Genomic DNA, 25979 nt, shown 5'->3' on the forward strand with positions numbered 1-25979 from the left:
GGATTCAGTTTCGGATTTATGTGTAAAGTTATTGGGATATTATACTCATGACTGAAGTACAAGAGTCTGTTGTAGGCCTGTAGTGGAAATGTACACACACACCCTTCCTGCTCTCGACAGTGGTCTTCTTCACACGCTCCTCCTCCCAATTTTTTCGAAGCCCTCAGTAACGGAGACAACAAACTCCAACAGAACCTTTCAGTAAGTGGCATTTGCTTAAAATACTTCGTTTTGTTTAGATATTGTGGATCTGTGATATCAAATTAGTCCAATATAAGTTATCGGCTAGTTTAAACTATAAAGCTTCTGCAGTTGCTGTTTGATTTCAGTCGATTCTAACTTTTTCTGCGCTCTTCATTTAATTAAAGAACATTTACGATATCCAAACGCACATTCACATCAAAGTAAAATAATTTAAGAAATAGTCACCGGGGAAAATACGTTACATGAATATAGTTCTAGAAGATTGGACTACGGGTGCTCAGATAACGGCATTATGTGTTCCATCAACGTTCACGTCAAGAGGATTCCTAGGCTATCACCCGATATGTCTGTGGTTTTACTTTTGGCGATTGCGTGGTATAGCCTTACAGTAGGTATACTCTCATAATTATTAATATAGTTTCATAGACTTTAGAAAATGGCCACTTGTTATCCCATGTTAAAGTGTCTTGCGTATTTCACACCTCGTGTAGCCTATTAAAATATGTGGTATTTGCTCACGTGGTTCTATACTCTGTAAATAATCCAAGTGCTTTGGAAGTAAATTGCGAAATGCCTGCAATAACTTCGGAAGTGATCTAGTTGTAAAAAGTTATATGAAGAGGAAAAATGATCCGACTATTTAATTCCAGTAATATAGCCACTAGTGCCAGTGTTTTAGTCTATTGTGCAGAGGGAAGCTCAAAATAGTTACAATTAAATAGCCTATACATCGCTATAGATTTACCCGTTCCAACTGCAGTTGCTATCCGGTGAAGAGCGTGTGAATACTCAGAGGACCAGAGCATAGCCTACATCTATAACAACAGATTATGCAACCGACTGTGACCATGGTGACTTTGGTCATATAGGTAGCTTAGATTTTTGTTGCTTGTTCAGACTTGGCAATTGGTGTGTGGTAAACTGCATTGTAATAACGAAGTATTTCCGGTTCTCATGTTCAGCCTGATGGAGAGGCAGAAGCAGTCAGAAAGACGTCAACACACCATTTTTTAATGATGAGTAAGTCCACCAGACAGACCTTTTTCACCTCATCACTTTTTGCTTTTTTTCCCTTGCCGTAGAGAAGGCCCAAATGACAGCAGACATAGGCCAGTAGCCTATGAGTCGAAGGAGTCCTAGCCTCTGGAGCCAGCTCCCCCAGAGCTGTCAGGCTCCATGTGACCGCTATAAGCATGCCTGCTGCTCTCATGGGGGCCAAGTCTATGTTCTGGGAGGCAGGGAGAAGCACTCTCTCAGGGACTTCTGGAGGTACAGTGTGGGTAAGCGTTGGATGCTCACACTTATACCCCCGTCATGCTGATATGAATTGCTTGTAATTTAAGTGTTTCATTGTTTTCTTCACCTTTCTATGTAGCCTCTACCTAATACAAGATGTTCAAAAAATGCATTATATGATGTAGTATGGCTTAGGTTACTTGACTCATGACACTCAGCTGGGGGGTAAGTTAACTACCGAGCTGACACCCAGCGTTGTAGCACCATTGCCAGTAGGTTGCTGCAATATTGTGAATCAGCTGGTGGGTTAACTTACCGGTTATGTTGCATAACCTGCTTTTTGGAATACCCCCCTCGTGAATCAGTCAAATTTCAATGTGATGACACATGCTGTACCAAGTGTGCTCATGCAACAGGATTTACAGTGTTACTACACAGCAATTAGGGCAGCTTCCTGTGAATTTTGATCAAATATGAACCATGGGTAGACAATGCAATCATGAGGTCATTTCTGTGGTCCTATATGCTCAGTGCATAACCAGTGGACGGAGTTGGACTGTAGCAGTGAAGCAGCACCAGAGGAACTGGAGGAACACTCTATGGTGGTCCATCAGGTACAGCAGAAGAAACCAGTTTTGACAGCCTAATACATAGAAGCCCTTCATGTTTTAAGTTTATCTTGATGCGCTCCACTCATGAGGCAACACATGAAAGGACATTAACATCTGCCACCAATAGTTGAAATAAATGAATTTTGCAAGAAAAATAATTCAATTTGTTCTGGTACATAAGCTGTTATCTCACCCCATGTTCATATTCAGGGTTTCATATACGTTTTTGGAGGAATGATGGACTCTGCATACACTCACTGGAAGAGTGCGTTGTGGGTATTTGATATTGGTAAGTTTCACCTGATGATCTAAAGAACACAGTCAAACATTCCCATTCATGTAACACAGCAGCAGCTGGCACACATTAGCATTGTCCTTTGTGCTCTCTCTCTTCCAGGAAAGGAACAGTGGGTGCACTGGCAGGGCATGAGAAGCTCTTCTCAGGTAAGAAATGACCCAGATAGCAGAATAATTTAGTGTTGCATATAACATGCATCATGTTGAATCTTTGATTCTGCCCTGTCTGCAGAACCTCAGTCTATGTGCTAGTATGAAGTATGAAGGCCTAACACTCATTAAAGTAGAGTTGAATATTAATACAATTAAGTCCGTGTCTAAAAGCAATTACGCTGAGTTTTACAGTATGTCACATAAAAGATGTAGCTATGTGGAATTTCAGTCCTTACTGCAACCAATTGGATGACAGGGTTACTAGTACTAGTACAAAGTTGTACAGCCCCAGGGCTGTACAACTTTGCAAGGATAATTGCCATCCAGCTCAGCCATCCATGTATTCCCAGAACCAGATGCCTGTCAACAGAAAGGGCCACAGTGCCGTGATGTTCAGCTCCACAATGTACATCTATGGAGGATACATAGACATGAGAGGCTCATCACAGGAGTTCTGGAGTTTTGATTTTGGTGAGCTTGAATGTGTGTTCAAACTTCAATACACTTTGAACACAGGACACCCACTTACTTAACTGTCTTTGTTTGTTGTTTTATGTCTGTGTGTTCAGACACCATGCTGTGGTCCCTGTTGCACAGTGCCCAGGGAGGGGATGGTCCAGGTCCCAGACACAACCACTCTGCCATCTCTCATTTGGACAACATGTACCTGTATGGGGGTCTGAGGGGCCTGCGTGAGCAAAAGGACCTCTGGAGGTGGAGCTCCACAAGACACACCTGGAGCTGCCTCAAAACCCTGTGAGCCTTCTTCACCTTGAGTACCACCTCAAAACACCTACCCACTATCTACCCACAAGGTTGAAACAACTTTTCCCCCATCATTATTGGTGAAGTACTTAAAAAGAGGACAATAAACATGATCAATTTCTTTGTGGATGTAGTAGGTTCTTAGTCAGTTTCTTCAATCTCTGGTTTGCCTCAATGGGAAATGCAAAACAGCTTACACCACATACAGTATCTAGCATTCTGCCAGCAAATCCGTCATTCTTCCTTCCTGGAAACTTATGTACCTTCATACACCCATCTCGTTTGTGTATTATTAAGGGACATGAATGACCATCATGGCTCAATCAATTTATAGTACCAAGATAATATCACCAGAAGCACACATTGCAGTCTAGTATTCTAAACCACCATTGTGTGTTTCTGCCTTCCTGCCCTTCTCCTGGAATGTGTTTTACAGGTCTGGCCCTTCTAGGCTGCTTGGACACTCAGCTGTGGTGTACAGGGACAATATGCTCTTGTTTGGGGGAGGAGAGAGCCTGGGAACACCCAGTAATTGCCTGTGGAGGTACAGCTTTACCTCCCAGACTTGGGAGAAACTGACTGCGCTTCCTGGCTCCAGTCCCCCCTCCAGGATCCATCATTGCTGTGTGGGACTGGGCCCCAGCTACCAGTCCAAGACAGGCACTTGTTCCCCTACTGCCACCATAAAAAACAGCCTGGAAAACAGCAAGCTCAGGCCCTTTAAAAACAAATGCTTCCCTGTATCCCCCTGTCAAGGGACAGAGGGCGCTATTGAGCTGGAGACCTTCAGCTCAGTGAAAGGCAAAAGCCTGATTGAACTAGGGATCTACTGTAATGGACTGAAAGGGAAAGATACCCAGAGAATTGGGAACTGCCTGACATTTGAAAACCAAGAGGCCTCCAGTAAGCAGTGGGAGGGTGAGGAGAGTTTGGTGGGCTCTGAGGAAAGCATAACTGACCACCTGCCTGACCTACTGCTGGTGTTGGGGGGAAATTCCAAAAGTGTACATACAGCCATCTCTGTGTGGCATATGACCCTCACTGACTTTTGACCTGTAACCCCCACAGATGCAGATGGAAGTGGTTGCTTTTTGTTTAGTTGCATATTTTTACATGATACTATCTACAGAACATAAGCCTCAGAGTTTGGGAAACAAAGACAGTGAGTCAAAAATGTTTTTGTGAAAAGAGTGTGGTCTGCACTGTTGAATGAGCAACACATTTTTCATGAAGTTAAATCGTTTTTGATGTGTTTTTCTTCTTTCCAAACAGTGTTATAACACAGTACTTTATCGTAAACATGTTTATCTACTTTATAAGATAAATCAAAACGCATATCTGTACGCTCTTGTAAATTACATTGTGGTTGACTGTTGTTAAATAAATGTTTTTGAATGAACAATATTAAAACCAACATTATATTTTCACAGCTGTTTGTCCTGTCGGAAATTTGACTATTGCAACATAATGAAGTATTGGTAAAAACGGATTTGCAAAATAATAATCGGATACCGCATGATGCCACCTATAGCTAGGCCAAATCTTTGCCGGTCCTGTTCTATGATAAACCACAAATGTCCTTATGTACGCGCGTGGCCAGGTGTCCTTATGTGACTGTCTGCGCTTTACTGAATAAAAGTAAACACTGCAGGCTTAATCCACGGCAGAATGTTAATACGCAAATTCACTTGGCCCACTAACCTAAATCAATGCATCTCGACTTTATAGGCTATTTATAGACAGTCTTTGCTTTTCTTATCACTGTCAGCATGCCTAAATATACCACGGGATGCACTTGCACTCACCTTCCTCAATGAATTGCTTCTCCCAAGGTTTCTCTTCTTTCGTTTCATCTAGTTATTTTGATTAATCCTCTAGTTATTGTGAGGGAGTTTGGCCTGGTTTTCTCAATGGGGTTAATATCTATGGGAACTGGAAAGACTTTTGTGACAGAGCTGCAAAAGTGATCGATACCTTTTGTCAATATTAGGCGGCCATGCTTTAAGAAAATATGGTACATTTCAAAATAATTTGGAAAAATGGGTTCCATATTTTACAGTATAGTTTCACTTATTATGTGATGAAAGTTGTTCAGCAAAGGGTGGCGCTGTTTGTTCTCTTTTCCAGTGGATGAACGCAGCCAGTCATGTAGGCTACTGAACGGACTACGAACCTGTGTACCTCCTCGAGCAAATAACTTTCAGGCCTCAGAAATGGATTAAATCACTAAAGATGTAAACACATTTCAGGTGTGTGTGTGTATGTGTGTGTGTGTTAATATGTATTTGAGAGAGTTTGTCAGAAACTGCAAATTGTGTATGAAATCAACAATCACAGAATTAAGAAAAAACTCAAAGGGTAGCCTACATATAGGCTGTATTAGGCTACGTAATTTTTTCGGCTAAATTCAAATCAGTCAGTCGCACTTATTAAAGATCGGGACAGCTGTCAAAGGCATTCAGTCTAAAAATCGTTTTCCGGTAGGCTAAATGTGTTTGTTGTGTAGTAAGCAAATTACTATTTCTTCAAGCGTTCTCTTATGATGGTATAGAGGTATAATCCCTTGCGTCCAGTTGGTGGAATTCTCCACGTGGTTTCAACTCCTGTATAAAAACTTTCGGTGTGCGGTGCCGTGTCGTGATTGCGAAGGAGAATAGGGTTTTAAGATTACAGCATCTTTACAACGCACAGCGCTGTCCATGAACAAGCACATCGAAGAAACTACTCTGTCGCTTTTCAAGGCTGGAGGGATCAAACGCTGATGTATTCATCGGATTGCAATAAGAACAGGATTCCGCAAGTTATAAATAAAAAGAGATTTAATTGAAGAGAAGCAATACATATTTTCACATTGTAGTTTCTAGTCAGTGGGTATAAAGTAAGAGTCTAATTTACTCAATGTCTTGGTGACTTTTAAATGGTTTATAAAGCATTAAATGTTTTAATCCATCTACATGGCATGACAGAGTCTTCTCCAGTTACCTCTCCGCTACTGCAGAGCCACAGTTTCAAGTTCGGCAGCAAACTATCAGCACCTCTGGAATTGTGCTTCAGTCAAGAGGTGAACTTCATTTTGGGACAAAATGACCAATGTATGGCTGGATAACAAGTTAAGAAGATAGATAAGGACTGGATGTATGAATTAGACCTATTCTCATGGTAACGCTGTTATATTTTGGACTAATTGGATATCTTTCGTGTTCATCAATATTTGTTTGCATTCCCTTTGTATTCCTTGCTGGACGAACCCAGTCTCACAAACTACGTGGGTTGAAGTGGGCTTTGCGGGACAGAACTGGACGTTTAAAGGGATGTTAAATAAGCTTTAAAACTTGTATTGTACAGACTTTTCGAGAAAATCAATTCAACAACACTATTATATTTAGAGTGCTTTGGTGCTTGCTTCTCTAAGAAAGAAAATGATAAGTTATAATTTTACTTTGCCTTGTTTAGTGGCTTGCATACTTTTCGTCCGCTGTATCTTGGCGACTGGGACAGAGACTCAAACAGTGTCCCAGGAGTCGTGCGCATCGTGTGGCTTGGGACAGACGGACCAGTCGGGACGAGTGGACATAGACTTTCTAGAAGCCGTGAAAAGACACATCTTGAACAGGTTACAAATGAGGGAAAGACCCAACATCACTCATCCCATCCCAAAGGCTGCGATGGTAACAGCGTTGCGGAGGCTGCACGCGGGTAAATTACGCGAGGATGGAAGGGTTGAGATCCCGAACCTTGATGGTCAAGCTGCCTACAATAACGAAGTGCAAGAGGAGACCTCGGAGATCATCAGTTTTGCAGAAGCAGGTAATACTACCCACCATCTCTCATTCATTCTCTGATTACATCCGTTTTCTATCAGAAGTTGACTTGTGTGCATGCACCATGATTTAAGATTATGTCCTGCTTGATAAGCGAAAGTTTGCTTGATAAGTAAACTTCAATTTGCATTAATATTAATCTAAATTTGAAATCATGGCGTTTCTGAGTTGTATTAGTAGTGTATTGAGGTTATTGCAGTTAGGTTAACAGCTCAATTAAAGAACTGCAGTTGATATAAGAAAACTAAAAACCCACTATGTTGTTTGGAGGTCTGAAACCATTTCTAAACATGAATTTAAGGGTCTCAAATCTCTCAACAGATCCTTTATAGAATCTCTAAGATTAGGTTAATGTGTTGTTTAATAGCTAAATCTTGGAAATCAGAGAGAAACTTCTCTCCATCCCCCACCTTCTTTTCAAACAAATACACTCAAATGCACCCATGCATGGCAAAACATACACTCACACACATACATACACATACACACGCACATTCCTAAAATATATCAACTGGGCTTTAATCCAACAATTGTCTGGTTATATGGTCAGAACTACATATTTGGCCCGTTTAACAGAGAAAGCATACAAGTAAGGAACAAAGTTGGATGAGATCAAATAGGCCCTCTCATCCAATGTTTCCACAGTACGTTGCAAGGTACAATTAGCTTGGATGGGTACTTAGCTCTGCCTTCCAATAGGAATGATCTGAGCGCACTCATGACAGGGGAACAAAAGTAAGGCAATTATTGAGCGAGCGCTGAGAGTCCGTCCTAAACCCAATATGTCAACATTAAGAACAAAAACAGCCAACAAGACCTAAAGATATTTCTCAGAATAATGCATGAGCCATTTGAGTTGTTGTGTGTCCGGATGGGGGGGGGGGTCTGTGCCCATATTGCAGTTTTCTAAAGAATGCTTTTGTCATATAAAGGTTCACCAGGCCCCTTAGCGTTTTTTCTCCATTATTCACAACACCTTTGAGCCTTTGTGCAGCATTGTACCATGGAGCTGGCTTGGGTCCCTGCTCTCTAGACCCCCTCTGCCTCCTGGCCAGCTGGTTCTCACCCCCAGAGCGAAGGCTGCCAGCCGGGGCACGGTGCAGGGACAAGGCTTCCTCAAAGCACTCTCCTTTCCTGCAGAGAGGGAGCCGGGTGTTTGTAGATGTTACATGATGTTTCTGGAGTGTCAGGCCCAGCTTCTGTGTGTGAGTGTGGGGTGTGGGTGGGTGTGTGTTGGGGCGGGGGGGGGGGTGAGTATAGTTTTTATCACGTAAGAGGCAGCTTCAGCTCATATCTCTGAAAGCAGGCACATAGATAAAGAGAGAGAGAGAGAGAGAATGGAAAAAAGCAGGAGAGAGTGGGTTGCCAAGGCACAGGTGAGGAACTCTGCCAATCTCCCGTCTCCACTGACACAGTCCCCCGGGCCCTCAGCGAGGGATTCGGTGTCCCGTAACCACGGGAGCGGAGCAGAGTACAGGGGGAGCAGAGGGGGGTGAATGTGTGCATCTCGATTGTCGGTATAGCCGTTCGTACCCACTGAACTCCCGGTGACTGGTCCAAGACACGGAATTAAGACTTCATTATTGGATGTCATTAAGAGTGGCCCTGTCCTCACGGGGCCGCAGGGTTGACTTCAGGACACATGCTTTCATGAAGAGCTGTCACTCATGCCCTGTTTGGATCCACTCCAGACACTTTCCACATTAAATCCCAGTGTGGATTTCAGCCTCTTCTTAGTTTGCCCTTGCGGTCCAATGCCGTATGCATGTTTTATAAAGCCTTTAATAAAAACACTTGGAATCCTTCAATCTTGCGAAGCACAACAGCAAACTCAAGTCCTCCACCAACAAAGCAGCTGATTCGCCGACAAGTCCAACTCACCCTGCCACACTGTCACACACATGCACATTCCTGCTCCCTGTCTTGATTTCCTGGCGCGTTGATTGTTGAACCCCCAGCCTGAGGGAAGCCTGTCTGACACCTCAGCTCAGCGCTAAACTGGAGTCAGAGTAGCAGCTCCTCGCTACTTTTTTTATTTTTTTCAACTCGCTGCAGCATTTTGTCGGGCCACGGCGATAGGGAGAAATGATCCTCAACCATCCTATCTGCTGACTTGTCTTTCTGTCAGTCTGAATATTCTTCTGAATCTGTCTGTCTATATATATATCTTCTTTTCTCTCTGTCTCTCTTTCTCTCTGTCTACGGTACTCACGTCTCTACCTGCCTGTCTCCCCATCTGTGTCCATCTACGAGCCGACCCAGGTGTTAACCTGGTCGGCCCCCAGAGCCCTTCAACATAAGAGCTCTTTCACCCTGGCACACACCTCAGCTGCTATAGTAAACAGACAGCAATTTGTCTAAAACGTGTAAAGAAGGTGTTTGCATGTTGGCTGGGTGGCATGTGCTACAAATGCTACGTACATGCAAAGCAATGCAAATACAAATGCTTTTGCTATCAATCAATCTACCTTTATTCCACTTCAGAATTCAGCCCTGTCCTACCTTGCTCTGCCATGCCCTGCCCCGCCCCCCCCACAGCTCCCTCCATGCCCCTTTCTTTAACTGGGGTCATTTTTCATTCCCTTACAGTCTTTGATTGATGATCTATTGAGAAAGAGCTCCACATAAACCAGTACCCACAGCCCCAGCAAGCCTGCAGATTGACAAGAAGCTGCGTTCAGTGCTTTTATAATAGTAGTCCAAGCCACTCTGTCTTTGGACAATCAGACCACCATGTCTAACCTGCACCTAATTGGTGCACACATTTGTCAGCCAGGACACACAGGTAGAGACGCACTGGCTCATGATCCCTGTTGTTAAAAGGGAGCTGTTGAGGCAAGCAAGCAGGCATGGAGGTAAATGAGGCAAGGCTAGGTGCTCATGCCTCAGGGCCATGACAGCAGTTACTTTAAATCAGGCGAAAACTGTTATTCAATCAATGCTTTTGTATCTGCACACTTCAGATGGATTTCAAGAAAAAAAACCTACACAACTTTTCTACACACCTCTATTGCCCCCTGAGGGTATGGTTAAATTGGTGATTCTTAAGGTATTTAGTTCCCCAGGGCTGGTTGTGTTTTTGTAGTGTGTGTGCGTGTGCATGTGTGTGTGCACATGTGTGTGCATGTGTGTGTGCACATGTGTGTGCATGCGATTGAGTGCATGTGTGTGAATGTGTGGTACTTTGGCTCCCAGCTCATACTGTAGTCAGAATACAAGAAATCCTAACTAGTCTGTACAGGCTTTTGTGTGTGTGTGTGTGCGCGCGCGTGTGTGTGCATGCATGCGCAGGGACTCTGTTACATGAGAACGAGGCATGGGGTCACTTTAAGAGAGCCATCCTTGGTGGCAAGCTGTTGACACTGACACACACTAATCAGTTTGCAAACAAAGTAATTTAGCCCATTCCAACAGGCAGATTGGACTAAGTCTTTCTCCCGCAGACCCTATTAAGTTCTCTGAGTAATTTGGAAGACATCAGACTAAAAAAAGATGCAGCTTAGAGAGCACATCACGCCTTAGGCTTTTGGAATCTCTTTGTTGTGCTTGTTTAGAAAGTGGGCTAGTGTCATGTAAATGGACTTTTTTATTTTCCTCCTCATGCTTTTCGTGGAGGGCCACGCGCTCAATGCCAGCCTGTGCCACGGCTGTCCCCTAATACCTCACAGGAGGCTTTATGCTGTCACTCTCCACGGCTCCAGGAGCCCAGGGTGTTCACAAGCAAACTCAATGAACCCCCCGGGGCCCTGGTCGTGTACACCCTCCCCACCCCACAGCCCCCCCCCCCCCCCCCCCCCCCCCCCTCCACCCCAATCCTGCTGCTTTAAACTCAGACCTCAGGCCAACTGGGCCTGCTCCCAGAACTGGCCCATCAAAGCTAACCTATCAGAGGGGCCCTTCAGGGGTCATGTGACACTGTGGATGGAAAAGAGAAACAGCTTTTTAAAGGACAAAGCTGCTTCCAACTTCATATATCCGTGAAGTGTGCGTGCAAACACATCGGGAAAGTTGAAACACTTGAAAGGCCGCCCAAAAGATGATGTCCTGTGAATGTTTGCATAAAACACATGACTTCAATGATAAGTCACTTATTAAAACGCATCTCTCTGTCCCTGTTTCCAACAGATGATATTGCATCATCAAAGTCAAGCTTCTACTTCCTGATCTCCAACGAGGGGAGCCAGAACCTGTATGTGTCCCAAGCCAGCCTGTGGCTCTTCTTCCGGGTGCTTCCGGCCGGCCCAGAAAAGGGTCCTAGGAGGAAGGTAACAGTGAAGGTCCACTACCAGGAGGCAGGGACTGTGGGCCAGGGACCAGGCGGAGGAGGGCGCTGGACCTTGGTGGAGAAGCGGGTGGACCTGAAGCGCAGTGGCTGGCACACCTTCCCTCTGTCAGAGGCAGTGAGGGCGCTGTTCGGGAAGGGCGGTCGGCGGCAAGACCTGGAGGTGCGATGTGAGGGCTGCGAGGCCATGTCCGTGGTGCCAGTGCTGGTGGACGCCGGCGACCCGTCCCACAGGCCTTTCCTGGTGGTGCGGGCGCGGCAGGTGGAAGGGAAGCACCGCATCCGTAAGCGGGGGCTCGAGTGCGACGGAACCAGCGGGGGCCTGTGCTGCCGGCAGCAGTTCTACATAGACTTCCGCCTCATCGGCTGGAACGACTGGATCATAGCCCCTGCCGGTTACTACGGTAACTACTGCGAGGGCAGCTGCCCGGCCTACATGGCGGGCGTCCCGGGGTCGGCGTCCTCCTTCCACACGGCGGTGGTCAACCAGTACCGTATGAGAGGCATGAGCCCAGGTTCTGTCAACTCATGCTGCATTCCCACCAAGCTCAGCACCATGTCCATGCTCTACTTCGACGACGAGTACAACATCGTGAAGCGCGACGTGCCCAACATGATCGTCGAGGAGTGCGGCTGTGCCTGAGCCGCGTGGGAACTCTGCTGTCAAAACGACGGTCAAACGGTTGTGCAAAAAAGACATTTTGTACCATTCACATATACAGTATATCTATAGTTTATGGAAGCACACACACACACACACACAGGTACGAACACATGTATCCATGTATTGTTGTTCTATTTATCTGGCGGCACGGCTTCGGCTGCTCTGTCAGTTTTTTGTCCGTTCCTTTTTAAGAACTTTAAACGCTGAGAAACGGGATGAGAAGGGAATGGTTATCACCAAATGATATTTTTCTAGTTTGCCATTTCTAGTCAAAAAATAATGGCACTTCCTCTCCTCTAGTGAAGATGGAAAGCGCTTAAGGAAACTGACAGGATCAGCTGATGCCTCTTGTCATCTCTCCCCTTTCCGCTCCTCAGTACTTTGGCACAACCAGGACTTTCAAAAAAGCACTGGTAATTCATCAGCTTATACAATTCAGAACACTAGCACTTCCATATGCTCTGTAAAGATGCTGGCCAGTCCAGCGGAATTCGTTTTTGGCAGTGCTTAATGCCTTGCGGGATTACCCTGACCAGCAACAAACACAACATTGCGATTGTTGTTTTTCGACGAAGACTGGGCCTCGTTGTCACTTCCTGCCTGTCTGAGTGCTGCAGGGCCCTGTTCTCTGACCAGGTGAGAAGATGGAACTTTGTGGACAACACACTCGTGTGCTACATCCTTAGAACACATACAGAGAACATAGCCACAGCCTCTGTTTGTTCTGTCACAGCGGACACGGATGGAATTCCTCTCAAATGGCCCCGGTGGGCCAAGGTGCAGTGCAGCACTTGCAGAAACTACAAAATGCACCCTCTAATAGCACTTGCATATTGAAATGCCTTCAAAAGGGTACTGAGTGTCCTGTCATAATGATAAGTGCCATGTGAGCTATGCAATGTATAGTAACCCATATCCATTCTCTACCCGACTGAACGCCCTCCTCTCTAGTCTTTAACTCTTATCAATACTTGAAATGTGATCTTTCGCTTCCTTTCCAAAGCGAATGATTGTTATGATGTTTGCACTGAAAAGTTGCGGGATTAGTTAAACAAAACTGCCATTGAAAAGTTATTTTTATAGAAATAAATTGAACTTTGTTTAAAATGTATTTTACCTAATAATGGAACCAAAGAGGCCAAGATCTTAGCTATTATAATTAGATGGCCAGGCCATCACGTTATTGTGTACAATTCTGTCGATCATTTTCAAGAGGCCTAATCACTGTATCAGGGTACAATATGATTCCATTTCTTAGCTCTATTGTCTTTCTCTATTTTGTACAATAAACATGTGGCACACTTCATTTTTCATCTTTAATTCTATTTTTTCAGTTTTCTATTTAATAAAAGTTATTTTTAGTTCCTGTTTCAGAATCATTTAGTCAAATAAATTGTCATCTGTACAGTTTATGTCAATAAAAGATGTTTTCTTAAATATTTTGTAACTTTAAAATAAATTCTTTCTCTGAATTCTGTTGTCATCTCAAGTGTTTTTCTGTCTTTCATCATGTTAGAAACGTTTCTGCTTTAACAAACAATCACAACTCAGGTCCTGGCTTCCATAGATACAGCTGATGCAGACAGATACAGACACATGCCAGGCTGGGTCCCTTGTCACTGTTTGTGTTGTGTTGTAGGGCAACAAGGTAGCTGCAAGGACTGCGTGCAGCCACACGGTGCTATTACATCACAGCACAGGTTCCCCTGCATGTCTTATCAAACTGTTGCTGTTTCTCAAGCCAGCTGCAGGGTTGCCAAAATGACATGAGTATGTGCAAATAAGCCTAAACAAACAGAACGGGCCCGCACACCTACCAACAGCCAAAGTGTTTTTGCTAGATCTGCTGTCCAGCAACGATAAAAACACTAGCACACAAACCAATGAAAACAAGTCACGTGTTTCTGAAAACACTGCAAGGATAATTGCCCGAAATGCATCCATTAGGATTTTCCAGGTGAATGAGATATCCCTGTTGGGCAAATAACATGTTAGGGAGGGACAGCTCTTAACCCTAATACTTAACTACGCTTAACTATGTGAGTCAGCATCCAGACATAGAAGAGTGGCAAAAACACATAGTTCACAATATATATATATAACAGGGATAGAGAGAAAAAGTCTGGCATCAGTGATAAATGAATGTGATCAGTAAAAACAGAGGGGAGCCCTTGACTATTGTTTAGACTGTCTTAAAGAGTTTCAATTTTCAATGCTGTATCATCCTTACAGTATGTACATAGTGTCAGCATTGCAGAAGGGGAGAGATCTCGGTCTGTCTTGTCAACCACTTCACTATTAGCTAAGCCTACACAGCAGGAATGTTAATGACAGCAAGGCAGCGCTGCAGGCCATGTAGTACACACACACAGGCACACGCACACACACACACTCACAAGCACTCACATCAGCACACGTACACACACACACACACACACACGTCTCGTGTTAAACACAAACAGGCATACAACCTCTCCTACCCTTGGATATCAACTTAAACAAACATTGTCCCCTGCTCTCTCAGTTCTATTAGCAGGAGCAGGTTAAGGTCATGACAGCTGGGTCAACTGGTTTATCACAACAATAAGATTCATTCTTCAAATTTGCTTTGACTGCAATTACTCATAAAATCATGGTTATTCATTGTCTATGTGGGTGACAAGCATTTGTTGATTGAGTAGATAGTATTTTCCTTTGTGGAACGAGATGCTAAACCAGCATGTTAAAAGTTTTTTGGTTTAGCAACTGTAACATTTGACGGCCTAAAAATCAGTTTCCTCAAATCAATTTTCACTTTTATCAGAATAAACCACTACCTTTTACCAAAACATTTCCTGGGTTAAATAGTCTGAACTATGAGCTGCACAACAGAGAGCACCTCCTTGTTTCTACTGGAGGGCAGGTCGATGTCATGGCAATCTTATTCTTAGGACTTAGCCTAGCTGTCTTGAGACAGGGGGCTTATTCCAGCCCTGTTTACCTCACTCTCAAAATCCAAATGACATTTTGACCTGAGGAACCAGGAGCGACCTGCACCAAGGAGCTGCAAGCATGCTCACAGGGAGATTATGGCAGAGTAAAGGGCTTTGCAACTTGAAAGCATACTTGGGTTCGCTAATTAACAGAAAGTTCATCAACACACACAGAGGTGAATAGGCATAATGGACACAAACATTGTAATGGTGAAAGGTAACTCTGTGTGACCAGCATATCATATGCGTACATTAAATTCTTTAACTAAATTATTTTCCAATTTTACAAGCCACTAATCCAGCAATGAGCTTCCAATGCATAATTATTGCTTGTGAAGATTGTCCCTCCCAGTTTCCATCACACTCAGACCCAACACAGTGATTACCATTCCTAGACTCTGCACAGTGCTCAGCTTCAAGACTATCAAACTGTCAGTTTGCCTACAAGCAAACTCCTGTTAGGGTTAAAAGGTGCATGATATCAGTGTGTATCGACTGACTAGATTTTTTTTTGTGGGAGTGTGGGAGTGTGGAAGTGTGTGTGTGTTTTGGGGGAAGGGGTGGGGGTTGACATAACTATTGGTGTTTCCACAACGTGAAGGTTGTTCGCTTGGCAGAAAAACAACCAGAGCCTTGTCACTAGCCTACACCCCCTCACCCCACTAGCCTTAGCCCTCCTTCCTCCATCTTGACCTCCTGACTCCCAGAGCACTAAGGTACACTCTGGGGCTACAAAGCCCTCGTTTGTATCAGCCAGTGGCTAGTGCCAGGCAGGGATCACCTCAGCATTGGAGGCCCTGCTGGATCTGCGGACATGGTCGTGAAAGAGCTGATAGTCCAATCTGCCACATAGACATAGACAGGGGGGGGGGGGGGGGGGGGGGGGCATTCACTATGATACTGAGACCTGACAGAGGTGCCCCAACCCTCCACCCACTCACCCCCTCTCCGACCCCCACTGGCCTCCTAAATATGCTCCATGTTAGCCACGGCTCTGGACATCTTGTTGTTGTTAGCTGGGACCTGTTGACCGGCCAAGCTAAATTTAGCTCCACGGCAGTAGTGTCCTGGCATGATGGGATTTTTTCAACCTTTAAAAGGGAAAGGCATTCTGGGTGAGTAATGTCCTCTGCACTCGTTTCGGTTAAAAGTAGAACTCGAGAGTAAACAGTCTGTGTTTTGTTCGCCTGAACGTTGTTTCTGTCTACATTGAAGTGACACGGTGCGTGCGATATCTCATAGATGGCAATGATTACGAAATACCATGTGTGAATGTCATGATTCAGACCTCACCGGTGAAAGGTTGACTCAAAGAAGACAAATACAGCTTTCCTTTGTGGAGCGTGTGTGTGGGTGCACATTTGTATGTTTGTGTGTGTGCATACGTGTGTGTGTGGGTGTGTGTGTGTATGTGTAAGGGGAAATTCCAGTGAGGGGGATGTAAGGTGTGGTTGAGGATAATTTCTGACCACTTTAAAGCTAGCCATCAGTGTGCCTCTGTGTGTGTGTGTGTGACTCCTTGGCCCAGCTGTTTGTTGTCTGAGGGCTCATTCTTCTGGCAGGTGCCCCATTGTCCTGTCCTTGTGGGCCTTTTCATCCCCAACCTAAAACACAACATACACAAATATGCAGGGAGGAGGAACTAAGTGAAGTCAAGTCAAGATGCAACAGAACTCCCTCAAAAGGAAATAGGATCCTTTGTTGAGGAGCAGGAGAGGCCATCAGAGAGAGGCAGCGTCAGGTAAGATAAAAAGGTTGGGGTGAGAGGGTGGGATGTGGTTCCATGTTGATGCACCTCTAAAAAAGAAAGGCATTCAGAGATGGTGATGGTACAGTACAGAAGAGTCAGGCAATTTGATCCCAGTGATGGGAAGACATGAAGAGAAACAGGCAAGAGGACAGTGAGAGAGTGACATAGAGAGAGAGAGAGAGACTACAACCACAGTTCATGTGAGGGGGCGTGACCATTCCTTTACGATTCCTTCTCACAGGGTACTTGTCTCCTTTATGGCAGGGAACGTTTGGAATGTTCTGCCGTGATTATCCAAACACATATATGTCTAAGGATAATTTCAACCCACAGTGTCAACACAGCGCTGCAGATGTGGAGAGCTGTACCGTGGCTTCTCCCATACACCCCGGTGGCTATGACCTCATGGGAAAGTGCTATTGGTCCTTCCAGAGGCGCGGGATGTAAATAATGGACGAGCTGCTGACTGATGATAAAGAAACAGAATAATGCCATTCTCCTGCCCTCTGACTAACACCGATACTGTACACCACATATACCGGCTAGCTGGTTCAGTCACGCCTCAGGTTTAGACAACCTCAGTGTTGTGGTCAAACAAAACAATGTTGTTATTCCAATACATGACTGGCTCCCACATTGACATCAGAACATTTACTTTCAACCGTTATTTTCTGGGAACTCGGATAACTTCATGGGTAGCCACGACATCATTTCTTTTATTCAGCAAGCATTGTTAAAAACTGAAGAGAACGACATCATAGAGAGAATTCAAGAATCGGATGGTTAGTAGATAGCAGAGGCTTCCCTTTGGGTGTGGACTGCATTTATGGATCTTGTTTTGATCAACAGGAATTTCATTTCACAAAGTTGCACAGTCTTGGCTCTGGATCAGGGAAGCGATTGTGCCACACACAGTGTGTGATTTTCTAACAACTTGGATGAGGCAAAAGGGCACGATACCATCTTGAGTTTTTCCATGTTCTTTTCATCTTAGATTACAAACTAGAAGTATGACTGGTACCACCAGGCAAGAAAACACAACAAAGGTACCTGTTATAATAAGGAGCCATTGTGTGAGATTTAATGTCTTCTAAATAGTTTTATTGTTGATGTTTTCATGTGAATTCTGAACATTCCTGTGACTGTGCCAACAACCAAAGCATAGGTTACTGTTCAAGAAGAGAGGAGCTTTTGGCACTGGCTTTTGCTTGTGCACACACACACACGCACACACAAACATACACACACAAATAGAAACAAGTAAACCTACATACACTGTGACCTCAAAAACTCACAAACACAAAAACGAGTGTCGTTTCCCACAATGTTCTCCTGATTGATTTATCAAGAATGCCACCGTATTCCCCATCCACATTCCATTCTGCCTTAAAACAATATTGTGACTGTCAACCAGTATGACGTCATTGTTATTTTTGCCGTGAACGACTCCTTAATTATCTGAGCCACTTCCTTCTCTTGACCACATTTGTATCAGTTGAGGTAAGGCCTGAGAGGCCTGTGCCCTGATTAGATTGGGCCAGAGAGGAGCACAAGAGCTGGCTAGCTAGCGTACCTACTATACAGAAGAAGCCGCCTCCTCATCCTCTCCTCTCCCACAAGGCGTGTCTGTCTGGTGCAAGCGGACCTGCAGGATTATCATCCATGAGTAATGGAGATCTCTGAACGACAGACTCAGATGCCTCACGCGTTTTCCTAACACTTCTGGGCTCTCCAGATCCTAGTACTTGGGAAAGAATGTCGGGATTCCTCGTCATGACAGGTAAATTGTTGTGTTTGGGCTGGACAGAGGAGCAGGCCATGTGGATTAGTCACATTTTGTCTAGGAAGGTAATTTATTTAATCTATTTAATGAACAAATGTGCTTTGGCGTATTGACTTCAATAATACAATGGTACAACGTGTAACACAGCATGACACAACATCAATGTCAAAACACAGCACAGCAACACAGCCAACCACAACAACACATCATACACTACCACGCCTATCTTTTCTGGTGCTCTCTGCAAACAGGCAGCCAGTCGTAATTCTATGGCTAGCCAGGCCCCAGTGCAGATCTGCGTGAGTCAGTGTGCAGGTGCTCCGTCGTATCTCCGGGCAGGTTCTCTGGCTGTGTGGCTGTCTGGCAAGATGGAGGGGTGGAGCATTGAATGGTTAACAACCAGACAGATGCTTTGCTGTCTGCCTGTAAATAGCTAAGTTGGGGTAAAGCCAAGATAAGGAGAGGCAGAGAAGAGAAGGGGAATTCAAAGCCTCATGACTCACTAAGAGGACTCCCAGACTCCCAGTCATGCTCTCTCTCACGCACACAGGGAAGAGTGGGCCTCGGGCTTCACCACACAATCAAAAAAGGACAGTCAGTAAGTCAGCTGTCCAGCCAGTTAGCCAGTCAGATGCCCGGTTAACCAGCTATCATGTAGCTCTAAGTCAGCCACCAGTCAGCTTGCCAGCCAGCCAGCCAGCCAGTTACCTAAACCAGCTGCACCTGCACACGTGCGTGTGTGTACACGTGTGTGAGTGTGCATTGTAGAAAGGTATTAACGGCATTACGGGTAGAGGTTGTGTTTGTGTAACGCAGGGTGTATTAGTGAGTGATGTCAGCAAGTCAGCTCCGAAACCATCGAGCATTCCCTCCAGCACCTGAAGATTACCTTGACATTCTGCAGCTGGAATGACTGACATTCTGCTTCTGGGGTGACTGACTTTGCTTTTGGATACACGTTCGTAAAACTGGAACTCTCCTAGGCTGAACAAAATAGCAAATGCCAACACCAAGTACTTAGGGTGAGGTGAAAGGCAGGGCCAGAGATAAAGCCTGAAGAGTCGAGGAGGTAGGGTGTGGAGGAGTGGCCGCTGGTTCTGAATGTTCATTACAGGCACATTAGAGGGGAGGTCAAGGCCCCTGTGCAGTTGACTAATCTGCTGGTTTGAGTGACTCCATCAGTCAGGGAGGCAGGCAGGCAGGACCAGCGGTAGTGGGGCCAGACAGTATGGCGCATTATCATTAAAGGGGCTTACTCAAACCCGTGGTGGGAATGTAAATGCCTTCACTAGCTTACGCCGATCCCCCGGATTGTTTAAATGTGTGTTTTTAAAACCTCCCGTAAGTCACTCTCTAAAGCTCGGCGCTTAGACGTTCAGATAAGGATGTTAGAGCATGTTCTCGCTACCAGGCTGCAGGGCCTGGTTGTATGTCGAAAAACACACAACATGTGTCAACACCCATGCCATTGATGTTCCTGAGGGAATTACAGACAATCATTTTGGCCTTTTTATTGTTCTCATGTGGACGGATGGCAAGTTGAAACAGTTTATTCACGTATTTTTCTGTAATCCCAATCTATTTCATTTGACAAGTTTAAGACATGATGTCTATGTTTGGATCATCCTGTCTCTTCATAGAGGATTGTCCCATCCAAGCTTATCATTTGGAGCAAACTTGTTGCATATGCACGTATATTGTTTTTGCCAAACACAACAAGAGGACCCTAAAGTATTCCAAAACCTCATTCAACTAAGTAAATGAAATTAGTTGGTTGATATCGTAGGAATGACTGTGGCTCTCGCTTTGCAAGAGGGACAATTCAGGAAGTGAAATGTTGGGAAGGTGTCTCCTCTAATCTGTCCTGGCTCCGCTCTCGTTAGCGTACTGCGAGGCGGCCGCGGTGGCAGCTGGTGTTGACACACACCAGGCCGGTCTTGGACTTCCAACCAATACAAATAAACAAACTCTGGCACAGGATGAGAGAGTGGGTGGTGGGCAGGACTCCCCCTGGCCACTGGCTTTCCCTTCGCAGGCGGCATTCACACTACAAGAGATAAGACAGCTAGGCCACTTTGAACATGTTGTCAACAGGTGCAATGTTGTCAAAATGTTTAGTTGATGAATGAAGAATTCACAGTACAGTACAGTACAATGCAGGCTAGCATAACATTAGTCTCAGAGAGAGAGGTTAGTCAAGGGCAGACTGGTGTAAGATGCGGTCATCCAGTGAGACCTCAGTGCACTGCGACGTGCAGGCGAGCAGTCCTGGGAGTGCCGTCATCTGGACATGAAAAACAGCTCCATTGTCTCTTTTAAAAGGTGAGGGGACTGAGACCTGAAAAGCACCTCTCATCTAAGCGCTCTTTCACAAGGGTACACTTGACATGCACGGTACAATTCCACAGGCTGAGAGTGAAAAGGTGCTGGCCAGCCAAGCAGGGGCACAGAGAAAGGGACAGAGAGAGAGAGAGAGAGAGAGAGAGAGAGAGAGAGAGAGAGAGAGAGAGAGAGAGAGAGAGAGAGAGAGAGAGAGAGAGAGAGAGAGAGAGAGAGAGAGAGAGAGAAAGAAAAGGGGGTTACGATAGAGAGGGCAATGGTGCGATATAGAAAGAGAAAGATAGAGAAAGAAAGACAAACACAGAAACAGAAGGATAGAGAAGGAAAGAAGTGTGGGGCAGAAAGAGAGGGGAGGCAGAGAGGCAGAATCACATAGAGAAAAGTAAAGGTGGATTAAATCTACAGTGAGAACAAATAAAGTCGAAGAAAAGAAACTCTGCTACCATGCCAATTTTAAAAAGACGTTCTCTTCACCCCTACATTATTTCTGTGAATAAGTGTTTCCATTCAGAAGTGGGAGATGGAGAGATTAAGTTGGATGGGGGAAGTGGGTGTGGGATGGTGGTGGGAGGGGGCTGGAATCCTAAAAGCACATCCTCCAGAGGCCCTAGCATGTCGCGAGGGGAATACCAAGCTCCGGGAACAATGAGGAGAGGGCCAAGTCACCCCGGCCAAGCCAATCAGCCATCCTGCTGGCCAGCCAGCAAGCTGGGCTTTCACTGAACAAGCTGTCCACCCTCTGTCCAGGGCAACCACCACCCAGGACAGGCTCCTCTCTGCCTGGGGGTTGGCTGTGTGTGCATGGTCAGTTCAAAAAAAGTCCATGATATTTGAGATCATGACTGTTTCCCTTGATATTACAAAGTACCAAGCATCAAGCCAACTCAACTTCTTCATGGAAGACACAAAATAAATTGCTTTCTTTTCAAGTAATTGTTTTGGTAAATAACCGATGTTATTAAAGGTTAGTTGTTATAGTGATGAATGACTGCAGAAATCACTTTGCTTAAACCCCTTAGCTGTTGTGTCTACTTTTTGATGTGATTTCTTTCCCCCTCTCTATCTTTCTGTCTGTCATCTTTCGCCCTTCCCCCCCTCTTCTCCTCTCTCTCTCTCTCTCTCTCTCTCTCTCTCTCTCTCTCTCTCTCTCTCTCTCTCTCTCTCTCTTTCTCTCTCTCTCTCTCTCTAACTCTCTCTTTCTCCATCTCCCTCCACTTCTCCCCTGTTCTCTCTAAACTACAGGCTCTCTCTTTAATGTGTTCTATCTGTACTGTGTGAAAGGATAAGAGGCTCTTCAGCCAAGTTCTCTGTGCTGCTTTCTTGTACAAAGGGCTCATATTTACATACAACCCTCTTTATCTCTAGTTACGGGTGGTTGTTTTTGGGGGGTTTGTGGTTAACTCCTCAAAGCCTTAGTTAAGATCCTTGGGTTGTACAGCTTGTCCTTAATTACTATAATTGCTTTCGTACATTAAAAGATTATGGGTGCCTCAGCTAAAATAAGAAGTGTGTATTGTAAGACAAACCTTTTGATCTTGACACTTTAAAAAAAAGTAATCCCAACGAATGCTGACAATGGGGCCAATTGACAGGCGTGTTCGTTGGATGAGAGAAAAGAAGATTATTGCTCTTCGTAGACGTGACCCCATTCGTCATTTTGTGGTTTGGGCATTATTAGAAGAATTTGGGATGTAAAAATCTTATCCTGATGTCAAGTAAGAAAATAATGTGCTTTTAAAACCCACACAAAAAACCCAAAACAGACTTTTTACTTAATTCTTACATGAAAAACATCCGTAATTATGTTTTGGTAAGCATATGTATTAAAGTGAAAGAAACTCGACAACTGTCAAATCCAGTTCATGGCTATCACCCCCTTCATGTCAGAAATACGTGACTAAACTGAGAACAAAGTGAGCTCAAACCCATTTTGACCATGACATTTTTATTTGATCCCAAACAAATTTGTCCCCTTCAGTATGGCTGTGTGCGCCTATGAGAAGAGGAAGAGGACAAGCGCCAAAAGCAGCTAGCCAAGCAAAAGCCATGCCACATGCAGTAATTGTCTCAGCTAAGCAGCTGTCATTTAGCTCAGCATTATGCATGCTCCATATCTGCCATGCTTATTTTTTTTTTGATGCCACGACCAGGGGTAATGTTTGGCAACAATGAGCACTCTAGTGGGTAACAGAGCCCCCTTTGTGGGCCAGGGCCCCAGGGGTCTCTAATCTCTGCCAGGGCCAACAATGGCTCATCCCTTCACCAGGCCAAAGCTCACCGTCCTGCCAGTAACACCAGAGTGAGGTTCACACGTATACACACAGTGGCCTCGACCCCTGCTCTCAGTTGAAGACCGGAACCCCAAACTGATCATCAATCTGTCGTTTAATTACCCCATAATATTAGTTAAACACTGTCTTGCCATATTTCAGTTGGTCGGAGTGACATTGGGCTACATGCAGCTCTAGGGGCATTTATTGGGCCTTTACCACCTGATTTCCTTGTGACTCAACTTGAGCTGAAAATGGTTGCCTCACAATCACAAATCTAAAAAGGCAGCTTTCTTCTTTATCCAGAATAGTGAATGGCCTCTATTGTCATGAAGACCAGCTGTCGATAACAAACAGCAGTCTTCACTGTGCACAGCATCCAAGACCAGTTGATAAATTTGGTGGAGGGTTATTTTGTTAACCCCCATTCCGCCTGTTCCTGATCTTCCTGGCTTAATCCCGCAAGGAATCAGAGGACCCTTTCCAAACGTCTGTGGCCTGGTTTATGGGCTAATTTCATGGCTTCTCGCACCATTTGTCTCAGCAGCGGTGGAAGTGAGAGCTGTCAAATGATCTAGACTATCACTCTCCCTGTGGGCTGGAAGAGACTCAGTGCAGCGCTGTAGCCTGTGTGTGTTTTACTGCGTCATCTATCATTGAGTCATGGCTGTGTCCACCATGAAGCACATTCCTGCAACCCCTCGGCCCTGGCCCTGGCCCTGATGGCTGACCCAGCCTTGAACACATAGGCCTGGCTTGGAACTGGCCTGGGACTGCTGATAAAGAAGAGTGCAATGGAAGCCTGATCCAGGGCAGCACAGGTCAACCGCAAAGATTATCAGGTAAATCACAGTTTGAGATTTTCCCAGGAGGAGGACGCATTGTTGTTGAACCTGTACCGTGTCATCTCCAAATGGAGAGTATGGTCATGAATTTATCATTTTCATTTATTATTTTTCAAACCATTTTCTTTTTCGTTTTGAGAACAGATAGCCTACTGTGCCTTTTGATTTTCTCAAAGGTTTTCTGAAACTTGCAAAGTCAGTTAAATGTACATGGATACAATCAAGTGAAAATGATGAAGTAGCATTGACAGAAACAGCACCTCTCTCTTAAAGCTGTTGCCTCTGTGTATTCATTCAGTCAGTATTTGCCCCTTGGATGGCTGCTTGATGATAAGGTTTCCATTTGATCTCCTGCTCTGGGCCATAACAGAGGCACCTCCTGATGCATGGCAGTCCGTCCAAGGGAAAAATAGGGTTCTTATGCATCATAATGAACACAATGTTACAGTGCTATCTTTCTCTCACCTGTCCCTGAGTAACCCTGAAAGATCACGATAAAAACTGTTCAGGCATCACAAGGGCGGAAAACAAAAAACACCCCTCAACATCTCAGTGATTTAACACCCTCCATGGAACAAAGTAGGCTATCTATGGTACAGTGCCCTTCCCTCTGTTCTTAAAGAAATCCTCTGCAGCATGTCTGCTCCTGTATGCTGCACATGATAAAGTAGTTACGGTGCCTCAGTTTGAAAACAGTTTAGAGGCCATGGTGATTCTGTGGACATGCCCTTTGTGAGATGATCAGTTTGGTTTGTAATGCAGAGAGCTCCCGGCTGTTGCGTAGACATTCAGGCGTTAAGGAAAACCTTTCCTTGACAGCCTGACAGTGTTGCATTACATTGAACACACCCTAATCTGAAGACATAATTACTGGTTGTCTATTTTTGGACACAGGAAAAATTACTCATGCTTTTAACCCATTGTTACCACAGTAACTACACAGTTACAAAATAGAAGTGTGTTCTTGATGAACCCAGCGTGGTAAAGACAGGAATGTCTAATAACTTGATTTCCTTGTTTGAAAAAACAAACAACATCTGTTCTAGTAAACATGACATGTGGAAGGTGTACTGTAAACAGCATGCTTATTGTATGAGTCATAATCTCCATCTTTACAAACTGAAAATGTTGGTCAATATAATCAGACATCACTAACGGGATGGCTGCCTGGTCAAAACAAAAGACAAATAACTATAACGAGTAGACAATGAAGTGTGTGTTTAGAACATCAGTTTGGTCATCTGCCCTAGTTATACTACTGACCGGAGAGACAGGTGATGTTGGCTAGCATGCTATAGGGACCACTTCATTCTATAAAGCATCTGTTTAAAACCTTACACAGAATATAATGACAGGTTGTGGGACATAAATGCCTTTGGGTCTTTTTTTTTTTTACAATCGGATGACAATAAGAGTCGAAACGGTAGCTGGACCCTCTAATGTGCTTTTAGCTTTAACCCAAATCTGTTCTCTGTTGGTTAACCGCATGTGATACAATGGTGAAACCACATGTGAGGGAGTGTATCAGTGAAAGAGTCGTTAATCAAATCGGGACGCTCACTGCAGTGTTTGCAGAGGCTTTCTGGATAAAACGAATAAAAGGCAGGCTCATTGAGTGCGGACCAGCCCGAGAAACATCAGAGCTTCCAGAAGCTGCTGACATGAACAACAGTCAACAGCAAAGCTTATCCTCCTGTTTGTCTTTTCCTCAGCTTGGAGTGTCAAAAGAGAAGTATTACTACTGGGATATAATTATAAGATAGACAGAGATTACACTCAGACTTTAATAGTTGCTTTGGACAACAGGGGGGAAACAAATCCAATGACATCACACAGTGTAATGCCTAACAAGCGCCACAATCACTTCCCCATGAACCCAGTCGGAAACTAAGATTCCGCTTTGAATTCAATACTTTTCTCACCACAGTCTCCCTCATTTGTCGCTCTTTGTGGTTGTTCTGATCCTACTAGAGGGCCCTAGGGTGT

The 25979-nt window shown here is 44.7% G+C and overlaps 2 protein-coding genes across 3 annotated transcripts; both read left to right on the forward strand.

Moving 5' to 3' along the window:
• The first annotated feature begins 141 nt into the window (after positions 1 to 141).
• klhdc3l (kelch domain containing 3-like) lies at positions 142 to 4675 on the forward strand. 2 transcript variants are annotated; one of them, XM_067258733.1, is made up of 8 exons: positions 142 to 201; positions 1287 to 1484; positions 1972 to 2054; positions 2262 to 2340; positions 2449 to 2495; positions 2852 to 2972; positions 3071 to 3257; positions 3703 to 4675. In XM_067258733.1, the coding sequence occupies exons 2-8, from the start codon at positions 1325 to 1327 to the stop codon at positions 4316 to 4318; spliced, it is 1293 nt and encodes a 430-aa protein (XP_067114834.1). In that variant the 5' UTR covers positions 142 to 201; positions 1287 to 1324; the 3' UTR covers positions 4319 to 4675. The 2 variants fall into 2 exon arrangements, with proteins under 2 accessions (XP_067114834.1, XP_067114844.1); XM_067258743.1 differs by having other exon boundaries at positions 2858 to 2972.
• Positions 4676 to 6685: 2010 nt separating this feature from the next.
• Positions 6686 to 13327, forward strand: inhbb (inhibin subunit beta B). The gene is made up of 2 exons (XM_067257659.1): positions 6686 to 7073; positions 11213 to 13327. The coding sequence occupies exons 1-2, from the start codon at positions 6686 to 6688 to the stop codon at positions 12010 to 12012; spliced, it is 1188 nt and encodes a 395-aa protein (XP_067113760.1). The 3' UTR covers positions 12013 to 13327.
• Positions 13328 to 25979: the final 12652 nt, after the last annotated feature.

This window comes from Osmerus mordax, chromosome 2, assembly GCF_038355195.1.
Source record: "Osmerus mordax isolate fOsmMor3 chromosome 2, fOsmMor3.pri, whole genome shotgun sequence".
NCBI lineage: Eukaryota > Metazoa > Chordata > Actinopteri > Osmeriformes > Osmeridae > Osmerus > Osmerus mordax.

Coding starts and splice junctions, on each gene's coding strand:
- klhdc3l (XM_067258733.1), top strand. CDS start 1,325: ATGAGTCGAAGGAGTCCTAGCCTCTGGAGCCAGCTCCCCCAGAGCTGT. Junction 2,496..2,851: donor GCATGAGAAGCTCTTCTCAG/GTAAGAAATGAC, acceptor ATGTATTCCCAG/AACCAGATGCCTGTCAACAG. Junction 2,973..3,070: donor GTTCTGGAGTTTTGATTTTG/GTGAGCTTGAAT, acceptor CTGTGTGTTCAG/ACACCATGCTGTGGTCCCTG.
- inhbb (XM_067257659.1), top strand. CDS start 6,686: ATGATAAGTTATAATTTTACTTTGCCTTGTTTAGTGGCTTGCATACTT. Junction 7,074..11,212: donor CATCAGTTTTGCAGAAGCAG/GTAATACTACCC, acceptor TGTTTCCAACAG/ATGATATTGCATCATCAAAG.